The following is an 11,144-nucleotide window of genomic DNA, read 5'->3' as shown; positions in this document are numbered from 1 at the left end:
ACCACACGNGCGTCNCGTGTGGTAAGTATTAACCGTTACGTTAGTACGATACNTACTATACGTATAGTAACAACGGAACANACATATATATATATATATAGTATATATGTATATATGTGTGTGTGTGTGTATGTGTGCGTGTGTGTGTGTGTTGAGTATATATATATATATATATATATACATATATATGTGTGTGTGTGTATGTATGTATACTATATATATATATATATATATATATATATATACATATGTATACATACATATATATATAGATAAAGATATATATATATATATATATATGTATATATGTATATATATATATGTGTGTGTGTATGTGAGAGAGTGTGTGTAGATCTATATATGTTTATATGTATATACCTCTATATATATATATATATGCGTGTCTGTGTGTCTTATATCTATATCAATATCTATATATATATATATAATGATATATATATATATAAATATAATGATATATATATATATATATATGTGTGTGTGTGTGTGTTTGTGTTCGTGTATGTAGGTTTGTAGGTATGTAGGTATGTATGCTTGTGTGTTTGCGCGCGCGTTTATATTTATATATATTTATATATCTATAGTATGTAATATATATATTTATATATATATAATATAATATAATATATATATATATATATATTTGAATGTATTTATGTATGTTTTTCTTTATATATGTATGCATGTAAGCATTTATGCATGTATGTAGGTAGGTATGTAGCATGGTTCTACGTGCGTTTGTGTATAGATGATATATGGGACACTACATTTATATTTATAAATATATATGAATACATATATATATATATATAAGGTTACGTACACACCTACTCATACCATAAGTAATGTAAACAAAGTATGTTTGTATTGTTCAGGTGATGGTATTGTATTTTTTTTGTCTTATAATATTCATTATCGCGTAAATCCTTTCATCGAATAGGGTTTGAATCTTTTTTGACTTACCAGATCGGTTTGCTTTTGTATGTGATTTAATGGAGGATACTCGCACTGATAAGTATACCAGATGTTAAGCATTAACCTCCATGATGTATCGCTCTTTTTCTAATATACATCATTCACCCGTCATTGTTTGGCATGAATAATGCCTGCAAGCTTGACCATCCTGTGTCTATATGCAAATTTGGAGCACACTCCAACTTTGGTAGCAATTTTATAATATGGGCTTTAGTACACGATCGTGTGTAATCAAGTATTGATACTATACTGTGACTATACTGCGTGGGTTATACTATACTGTGACTATACAGTGTGGGTTTTCTTATCTACTGACCACGCAAGGATACAATAAACAACATGAACTCTACTCCAGAGCAAAGCGGGGTCTGTTTGGATACTTTTGCCTTTTTTGTGTGCTTGGACTCGCTAATTCACACCTGTTCACAAATATACTTTTTCCGAAGAATCCCACCGTATGCTTTGCCTCTTATTGGTAAATAATGCCATCGTTCTTATTTTGTTACGAAAATTTTACATCTGCATACGCGCAGCTTTCGTTTGGTGCCAAATCGTTGATCAAGCGGGACCCGTCTATTGACGCTGTGGTGTGCTTGGGGACGTTGATTAAGGGTGAAACCCACCATTACGAGTATATCTGCTCGGCTTGTTCTGCGGGCATCAGCCAGGTTGGCCTCGATACGGTATGTCCATCTTTGCCGTATGCACGCACTAGAGTTATCCTTATACGGAAAACCAATGTAGGTCTATGCACAGCCTACACGTGTTTTTATTTTCCTCTCTTGGCAAAGCAGCGTAGGCACATACAAGGTGCGTATGGATGAATCGAACGCATGTGTTTCTGCCACTGTGCGCGTGTGTGCGACACACGTCCACCGCATGAAACATCTGGAACCAATACACTAGTACGCTTGTGTATGCGCTCACTGGCAGTGCTTTATTGATAGGACCGTGCTGCTTGATCTCGTATGAATGGGTGTGCCGGGTAATTAGGTATATGAATTCCACGTGATCGGGGAAAGACACACACGTTCTGAATCTCCGGGTCTAAATATGTCATCGTATATTGTCTACATTTGCACTGTAATTATCCCATGTGTGCATTATATATCGTCGCGAAATTGCTTAAAATCCTGCATTATTATTATATGCCACTCATCCAGATTGTGACATTGCAAGAGGACTTTTACCTCTCTGACAGATACATTCTATCGGTGTGGAGGATTTGTTTCTATCACTGCACTGTATCACACTAACAATTGACCCACATTGATGTACATTCGCTGTTAATATAGGGCGTGCCTGTAGTATTCGGCGTGCTAATGTGCTTGACAGATGAACAGGCGCAGAAGCGGGCGGGCATTGGTGCTAACTCCCATAATCATGGCTTGGATTGGGGACTGACTGCTGTAGAGATGGGCAAGATGCGTTTCTATGCTTAGTCATCCTGAGTGACATCTAGATATGGACACATGCAGGACACATGCACCATAGTTATGTGAATATTCGCGCCAAGACAAGTTTGGAATCCAACCCGGTGAGGTCCCGAGTTTCACTGAGCCACTACCTGAGAGGACTGAGATTCTGAGGGCCGCTAGGGTCTGGCCTGACATATCTAGGCACTCAGATAGAACACTGACTGTGATAAGACCGATATAGATTGCCCTGCAGATGCAACAGACGAAGTCAACCTCGACACGTTTATGACTTTTCAATTTAATAAAGTACTCCGGTTTGTGCTTTTAGGGTTATATATATATATATATTTCTTCGTATTGAAGTGGTCAGCAGCATACCTGCACGTCTATATTCTTCAATATTGGTTTTTATTGTTAATGAATATATGTTTGATGTAGCTAAATATAAGCCACTTTTCATCCCTCTGATTGTCATGAGAAACCGCTGCATGATTACATGCTACTATGTCGAGTGCGAAGTGTCCCTCAATACTTTTCGGCATTGGATCCACCTCAACACATAAAAGTTGGGTGCAATTGAACGTGGTATACAGCCCAACATAAACCCTAAGAAGTATACTACATTAATACGCTACTATATATCACACCCCGTAAGGTTAAGCTATCTATTTTCGGTCGGCGCTTTCGTTTTAGTAATATCTATTCCATCGCGACGCCTCGGGCACATCTCGAATGCGAGGAATCAACTCAGGCACATCAGTAGTCAACTTGATCCACTGGACATCACTGAGTCCGTGGTACAGGTACAAACCAAGCTGCTGTGCGCGCTCGGGCATGGCCCATAGTACCCCTCTCACCCACCTTACACGCATGGGGTGATACGGTAAGTACCGAACTATTACGGGCGTCAGCACGCGCCACTCACTCGAGGGCACACTCTCCCAGGTCTGGCGTACAGCGCGCTTCTGAAGTTCTAAGGGAACGTACTTGCGGCCAATGGGTTGCAGATTCTTCTCCTCCCAAACCATGTGCTCCTCCATCTCGGCGACCATTTCGCGCAGTGCCAACTGTAGGGAGTAGTGATGCCGAGGTCAGCATATAAGTTTCTATGTAGGTTTTGAGGGCAGCGCATAATTGAAATGAATAATATTTTCCCAAGCGCTGATATGTCTTTGCTGAGACACGATCGAAAACAAAACGTATACGTGCATGTGTATCTCATACCTGTAATGATCCGTAACCAGTTGAACTATTTTTCATCACATCACCTTCACCATCAATAGGAGTTTCGTTCAGGTCCTCGTCCGCCGTTAAAGTAGCAGTCATTGGGCTGAGTGATTCGCTCGTAACCTGCGTTACATCGTCAGCTTGAGAATTTAAGGCATCAGCGTCGAGTGCACTCATTTGCGAGGATTTCTCCTTCATTTTGTTGTTCACGTCGAGTTGACTAGACGCTCCTGTGTTGACGGTCTATTGTAAAGAGATAGAAGCAGATTTGTGAGCGTCCCAGCTGATGGCGTTCCACGGAAGCACACGCCTTATACGGATGGATCTACACTGCATTCGTAACTAAATTTTACGGTCAGCATATATTGAAAGGTGTATAAAATCAAATACAGGCAGATACTGGAAGCGCGCGTACTCTAGTGACTGTACTGCTACGCGAAACAAAATCGTCAGTGGCGATAATAAAATTTATAATTTGACAACTCATATCATGCAAGGTATATCTCACAAACATATAGCTGTTGGATTCATATAGCTTTCAGAAACTTGACACGTGCCAGTCTAAAGATGTGCGTACGCTTCACCTAGTGGTGGTAAAATTTCAACAACATTATCATCGCGCACGTATCAATTTGCTTTCCCTACCTCAACAGGCAAATTGCCGGCTTCGTCCTTTAGCGTATCAGTGGAACCGCGGTTTGCAGATTCGATGAGCTTGTTAATGTGCACAAACATGAGCTGGTGCTCTTCATGCTCATCTCCTGAACGACAAAATTAGATATGATCCTTTGTTAGGTGTGTGCTTCAACACGTTGCAAGAAGAGATGTCGTCAATCAAAAGATTCGGGGGAAATGTGTATGTGCAAAAACTAAGGTGTATTTACATTTTATACCGAACTTTGGTCAGTACCAGTGCACGTGAGTAATTTATGGTCCCTACATACCAGCGTGTACAGGGTGGTTCGGTACGAAATCGTTCAGAAGTGGAAACAAGTAGTCGTCTTCTTGAGTGGAGTGCATATGATGCAGACGCTCATACAAAGTCCACAGTTCTAAGAACTCTTGATTTGTGCCAAAGTCTGGATCCTCGGCGAGAGTAAGTAGTTTGGCAGACATGGTGCGCACAGTCTCGTGCATGAGTCGGTTGAAGGCCGAGAAAGGACCCTACGACATAGATTTACGAATATTGATGAGAAATGGAAATCGCTGTGTGGATAATTGGACTGTGTTAAGACGCTGACAAGTGGCAAATGTGGGCACTCCGATGTGCTAAATAGAATAGAAGTTATATCTACTAGTTGTCATCTATGTATACACACATACAAATCTGAAACCACGCATCGTATCCTTATTGTGCGTATATAAAAGACATTGGTACGTCATTGGAGTCACTTACCCACTTGACATCAGGTCGGAAGATACGCTGATCCACTATAGCGGTGACCGTCTGGATGGAATACACAGCAGTCAACCAGGAACCCGCTGCCAAACCACCCGCTGCCAACCATGCGCTGATGGTGGTGCCGATCGAGATATCGTATAAGCACGCAGCAATGGCCACAGCATTGAAAGAGAAGGCCACCGCATGTACTCCCATAGACAGGGTAGGCAACATGCCTTTGAGGGTGAACCCGTGGGGGAACACGGTGTAACACAAGCAGCACAGCAGGATAGCACTGCTGAAGTAGAGCAGTCGCGAGATGGTATCAAAGAAGACCCCTCCTCCACTCGCACTAACGATGGACCACGAGATCGCTGCGGCTGCGGGACATGCGACCCAGATGAAGATGTTGCCTCTGAGACGGTCGTCAGAGTTGTGAGAGATGACAGTCTTTTGCAGGGTGATAGCGAACAGCACTATCCACATAAGCAAAGCGAATCCGAAGAGGGCCAGTCCTACTTCTGTATACTATATAAGTGTATACATTTGGAGAAAAGGGTGGGAATTGAGAATTAACGACATGCAGCTTAGTTCAGATTCACATAATGAGGTACTGGAGCAGAGAGTCGGGCAAGAGTGCAGAAAATAGTTCACGCGCCCTTTCGAATGTACATACAAGTGCAAGAAATCCAGTGCCATGGAAAATATATCCAACGTCTCATACCTGCTCATCCAGGGATGCCAAGAGGGCACCGTTGATGAAATTGCCGACGGGAATGATGAGCCACGTGGGATGCACGTGCTCGTAGTCGTGTCGGAGGGCAATCCATCGACCAACGAACATGACGGTGAACACAAACAGTACGCACGTGCCTATCCACACGAATACTTCAGCAGCCGTGAAACTCGCTTCACTGAGGAATGATCCAAGAAGGGCAACTGTCAAAGGGATCGCGCCGAAGGTCGGTCCTCGAAGTGGACATGTCCACTCTTTGTACACCTGGAGGTATTGCAGAAAGAAAATTTGTATGTATATAGCTTGGGGGTTTCTTTTGGTTCTTGAACCGCAAACGCATGATCACATGTGGTTTCATAGAAACATTTGTATGCAGAATGCAGATAAATTCACACTTCTCTAGTGACAGACCGGAAAAACTGTTTATATTAAGCAAACAGCGAGGGCAGAGCAACTTGTATGCAACACATTGAACAATGATTTTAAGGCGCTTCCCAATAATGTATACTAGTTGCTAACCTTGCGAGTGTACATGATGCATCGCAGAGTGAATAGAACCAGAAGGAGTACGAACACAATGGCCGCAATGTAGGCCATGGTCTCCCAAAGTTCTTCCGGTGCGTTGACTGCCTGCACAGCCACACGGAAGGCAAAAGCCAGCGCCGCTAGAGACAGGGGCCAGAGAAAGTACGTAATCTGAAGTGGTATGTGAGGGTACAAGATGATAAGCAACATATGTGGTAACAAGGAAGTGTGATTCCCATACAAATAGGTTGTTTAGCTATTTCGTGAGACATTTAAAGAATGGCAGCCAACAAAGCAAACAAACAGATGAACAAAAAGCAGCAATTGGGTTTACTAGGCGAAATATATGGATCGAATGGACGGTGGCAGTGAGCAATTCTGAAAATGGCGATAGGTAGCTACATGAGATATAAAAATGAGAGCGAGTTCACAACTCAACCCTGGGGTTGAACTAATTGCACAACGCATGATAATTGCTCCCATGAACGACAAAGAAAACCGAACACTGGATATGGTGATTATATAACGCACCTGCATGTACTTGATTGGGTGCCATGTCTTGCGCCACAAGTCCGACTGCTTCACCCTATACACAGTTGAGGCGGGTGTGAGCAGAGGGGCGTCTGCGGTGCCTGCCTCAGTAGCGGCGGTGGACACTGTCACTACTTCTGGGACAGAATGTTTACGTCTGTAGGTATGTCAGGAGGATGAGACACAATTAAGTACACCACAGAAAGACACGTACACACATCTACAAAAAAGTGAATGCCCTTGCATTCATATCAAAATGTCGCATCCGATACTGATCTGGACTAGTCTAAAATCATACTTGACATGCGCATTATTCCACATCATTCGCTGCTCCTCGACGCTATTGATATGGACCTTGTAGACTGCGTCCCGAACCAATCCAATCCTCACGAAGAAAGAGAACACGACGCACCTGCGCGTAATTGTAAAGAATTAAAAACAAATAGTTCGGCACAAGTGGACAGATGTCACGTTCTAGAAATGAGCATAGCACCGCATTGTAATCCATTGTTGGTGTCAGTTCTATTTCCTCCGAGGCACATGTTGCTTGCGCTTGCAAGAATTGCGACTACCGTGGCGTCTTAAGGAATAACTACAACAAGATCTGAGATAGTCCAATACTGTACAGTAGTATGATACTCGCGCTCAGGATGTTCTGAGCATAAAATCGGTATGTATTCGTTCAAGATGGACAGTTCACTTGGTAGAAGGGTATATTATCGGCGCACATGTACCTCTATAGGAATAAATATATATGAAATGATCAGACAGTACGCACATACCCTAACATACCCTGCGCAGAAGTCCACGAAGGCCTCCATGCCGGCCGCACCAGCCAGCATCCCACAGAAAACGGCACCAATAATTTCTGTAGAGGTATTGAGTTGAGGAAATTTTCATGTGGATTTTAGTTGTGGCGAATAGGAATTTGATGCGGTAAACAGTCATGCACGACTATAAGGTATGCATGCGAAATTGTCAGCAGATTCCAAGACATATCGTAAACTCATCCGATATGTGCAATGCACAGTCTTTTTTTAAGTTTTGGCCTTCTTTCAATTCGCATCGTTTACCTGTGACTTCGTCGCCATTGCCTCCGAAGAAACAAGCTGTAGCTATACCCGAGAAGGTTATGCCACATAGTACAGCGAACTGTTTGGGCGGGCCTGCAACCCACCTAGGCTCCATTTTGCAAGCACACAACTCACCCAGCGCCCCATAGATAGAGAATGCTCCCCCGAAGAAAAAACTGCAATAGGCGAATACAGGGCCAAATTGTATCACTTTGCGAGTTAGAAGTTACAATTGTAAATTGTTGGTTGTAAAATTGCAGCAAGTCCCGATGTAAACCTCGTGAAATATTTATTGTGGAGCAATTCGAACATATTCAAGTTCTAAAAAAACTTTACACATGGGAAGAGAATATATTGGATAATAACCGCCCAAATAAGTAAGTATATATACCCACCTGAGAATGAAATCAACCATGAGACCAGCTATGACCCAGTGCATGCCTCTTGTGTCCCAAAATACAGCGCCGCAAATAGCCGTGATTGTAATAAAAAGCGCTTTGCAGCGGACGGCATTGCAGTTGAGGGTGTCTGGAAAGTAGAACAAGGGTGGAATTGCCGCATTCTTGTCCCAAGGTCGGTCCATGTCCTGATAAGATGTTTACCAAGTTAAGATTGAATAGAATCAGATTCTAACAAAACATGACAAGGAAATACTAAAACAGCAAGCCATATTCTTATCTAGCACCAGCATTCTCATACTTTAACAAATAATATGCCACTATGTAAGGATATACATGTGGGTATAAGCTAGCATACTGTAGATACAAATGCAATCAAATAATACATTCCAGCTTACTTACATTAGGTACGCGTGTAACTATGTATATCAAATAGGCAGATCTTTTAACACATTAAAATATTGTCTTTCCTTTGATTAACCATTCTGTCGATAAAAATCTAAATTTGAAGTCGCATAACGCATATATGGGTGCACATACGACTACGTTCAGCAGTATAACTGTGAGCATGTTCTTTCAATGGTTTTCCGATTTCGAATATTTCACACACCTTTCTATAATATAAATTATAATACTCTTTTGCACGATGCATATATCAGCAGTAACGAAGTTCAATGTTATAGATATTGAATAGCGTAGGTATTATTTGCACATAATAGTCTCTATTAGAAGGCTATGATGAAATCTCTTATGACAGCACCACGCACAGGAAATGCAAATCCGTCACTGAGCATATACCATACCGTAAATATAGGCTTTTGGTCCTTCTGTATCCCCTTGATCTGCAGATGTCTCAATTTGTGGAGTAACTCACCGTTTCCTTCCATCCTCATCAGGTCCGAGCAACCCCCGATCAGATGTCCTTCAATGTATATCACTGGTACCTACGAACAAGTAGCATAATACATATCAAGGTTAAAAAGTCCGAGTCATTTTTGACATCTGCGAAGGAGAGATCTAGATCCCCAAAAAGTATCACTATAGGGGTGTCGATATTGAACCTAAATTCTGGGTGTTTTGGCTGTCGATAGAATATGCGAGAATCAGTTCTATCCATTCTGTAGTAGAGGTTGATATTTTGTACAACGCAGAGAAGAAGAAAATACATGCGAGATCAAGCCAAACGCTTGAGATTGCAAAAGTTGTATAGGCAGTTATATTATCCGTGTTGACCTACCATTCTTTCATATGCCCGTTACAGTGCACCGTGTTGAGTATCTCAGATACCCTTGGACGCATTCTTATAACGTAAGCATAACTGAAAAGTCCCGACAAGTGTGAAGCACTTCCAAGTCTATACAATGTACACAATTGTTATGGTTACTTTCGCCATAGACCACCACAACTCGAAAAGAGCGCCTACATTTTCATGACATATTCTACCCATGTTGACATACCGTTTTCTGTATGGATATATCCTTCACAATAGAATGTATCGAGTCGCCCCTATCCATGCGATTCAGTTCGAGCGATCGGAAGCTTACATTCATATTAGTAAGCGTTCTCTTGGCTTCCTTGCAGAATTCACAAGTTGTCTTTGAAAAAATCACGATTGGACTGCTTTTAATTACATCTCGTACTTTATCCGCTGTACTTTCACCCTGAAAATCATTTAAGTCGAATACATCGACGAGGCCAGGCGTAAGAGCAGTCATCTCGTTCAACTGTCTCGGTGTCGAGATGGCGTGATCCAAGTATGGATCCGCACAGCGTTCAACAATAGCGAGATAAACTTTGAACTAGACCGGTGGCCCTCACTTATCTTCATACCCTTTCTAAAGGCCTTGCTTGTGTAAAGTAGTTATACATCAATATAGCGCAGCGGCGCACAACTTTAAGACGGGACGGACACCGTGAAAGGAAACAGCCCGGCGCCCTTCTTTGGTATCAACGAAAACTATTTATGAAGTATTTATTGCTAAAAAACATGTAAGAAAAAACAAAGAAAATATTTAGCCCATCGGTCCTCGGTCCGGGGCTCCTGGCCTGGGGCTTGGGGCCCTGGGCCCTGGCCCCTGGCCCCTGGCCCCTGGCCCCTGAGCCCCTCTCGGCCTACTCGCTCCTAGTGGGGGTTTCTTTTAACCAAATAAAGTAGAGGTAACACCTTTATAAATTTGACCACATGTTTTCATTGTTTTGCCTTCTGTTTTGGTTTGCTATTCGCCTATTTATAAAGCTCCCGCAAGATTTCGAATAGCAGCTCTTCATATTTTCAAAAAGAAAAGTACTCCGTCATACGGCCTTGTTGCTGTACTGCGCTGTTAAATACCCCTTGGCAATATGGAGTAAATATCTTGACTCCGTGGTTTAACTTTTTTTTTAAACTGTTGACTAAATAACAATAAACTGACAGTCTGACAGTGTCAATAAAAGATTTTAGAAATTAGAAGAAAAACTAAAATGGGGCCGGGTAAGGTGAATGTTTGTGAACACGCACACCAAAAGTGAAAAATAACACGTGGTGTTGTACTGTTGACAGATTTTCAATGCCCGATAACTCAGCAAGTAGATCAACGATTAGCATCAAACCGCTCTTGAACGTTTTGTACTATCACGTTCTAAGGCTCTGAGTCTAAAATAAGAACACTGATTGCTGTGTTTACGAAATTACATTTGTATGCCGTGAGCATCAGTGTAGTAAAAGTCCCCTTAAACCACTATCAGTGTGGAGTTAGAAATAGTTTACAATTAATTCACACGAGGTGAATTATTTGTAGACCAAGTAGACAATCAAATATAAGAATAAATACACCGCACTGAGCCTCAGGAGGACTCAGTAGGTTTTAGTATCGTATTTTG

The 11,144-nt window shown here is 41.9% G+C and overlaps 2 protein-coding genes across 2 annotated transcripts in view; one reads left to right on the top strand and one right to left on the bottom strand.

The window, feature by feature from the left end:
- SARC_00723 (6,7-dimethyl-8-ribityllumazine synthase) overlaps positions 1 to 2,438 on the top strand; it is a gene marked incomplete at both ends in the record, with an annotated part of 3,251 nt that extends 813 nt beyond the window's left edge. The window contains 2 exons of the mRNA XM_014305567.1: positions 1,530 to 1,679; positions 2,292 to 2,438. Coding sequence (XP_014161042.1) covers positions 1,530 to 1,679; positions 2,292 to 2,438 — 297 coding nt within the window. The remainder of the gene's footprint in view (positions 1 to 1,529; positions 1,680 to 2,291) is intronic.
- Positions 2,439 to 2,807: 369 nt separating this feature from the next.
- On the bottom strand, positions 2,808 to 10,112 carry SARC_00722 (hypothetical protein). Its single transcript, XM_014305566.1, has 14 exons — positions 9,743 to 10,112; positions 9,089 to 9,229; positions 8,283 to 8,473; positions 7,888 to 8,063; positions 7,607 to 7,682; positions 7,113 to 7,199; positions 6,815 to 6,971; positions 6,278 to 6,454; positions 5,747 to 6,022; positions 5,038 to 5,550; positions 4,586 to 4,805; positions 4,287 to 4,402; positions 3,639 to 3,884; positions 2,808 to 3,481 (listed from the first exon to the last, which is right to left on the bottom strand). Exons 1-14 carry the CDS (start codon positions 9,998 to 10,000, stop codon positions 3,104 to 3,106), a joined length of 3,012 nt encoding a protein of 1,003 aa, XP_014161041.1. The 5' UTR covers positions 10,001 to 10,112; the 3' UTR covers positions 2,808 to 3,103.
- Positions 10,113 to 11,144: the final 1,032 nt, after the last annotated feature.

This window comes from Sphaeroforma arctica, assembly GCF_001186125.1.
Source record: "Sphaeroforma arctica JP610 unplaced genomic scaffold supercont1.25, whole genome shotgun sequence".
Taxonomy (NCBI): domain Eukaryota; class Ichthyosporea; order Ichthyophonida; genus Sphaeroforma; species Sphaeroforma arctica.
Note: the sequence above shows the minus strand (reverse complement) of the source record. Positions and strands in the feature narration are given on the sequence as shown.

Excerpts from the sequence above, each read along its gene's own strand:
- SARC_00722 (XM_014305566.1), bottom strand. The coding sequence starts at position 10,000 with ATGACTGCTCTTACGCCTGGCCTCGTCGATGTATTCGACTTAAATGAT. Across the intron at positions 6,455-6,814 it reads ACCCAATCAAGTACATGCAG|ATTACGTACTTTCTCTGGCC; the intron begins GTGCGTTATATA and ends ATACCACTTCAG. Across the intron at positions 4,806-5,037 it reads TCCGACCTGATGTCAAGTGG|GGTCCTTTCTCGGCCTTCAA; the intron begins GTAAGTGACTCC and ends TCTATGTCGTAG.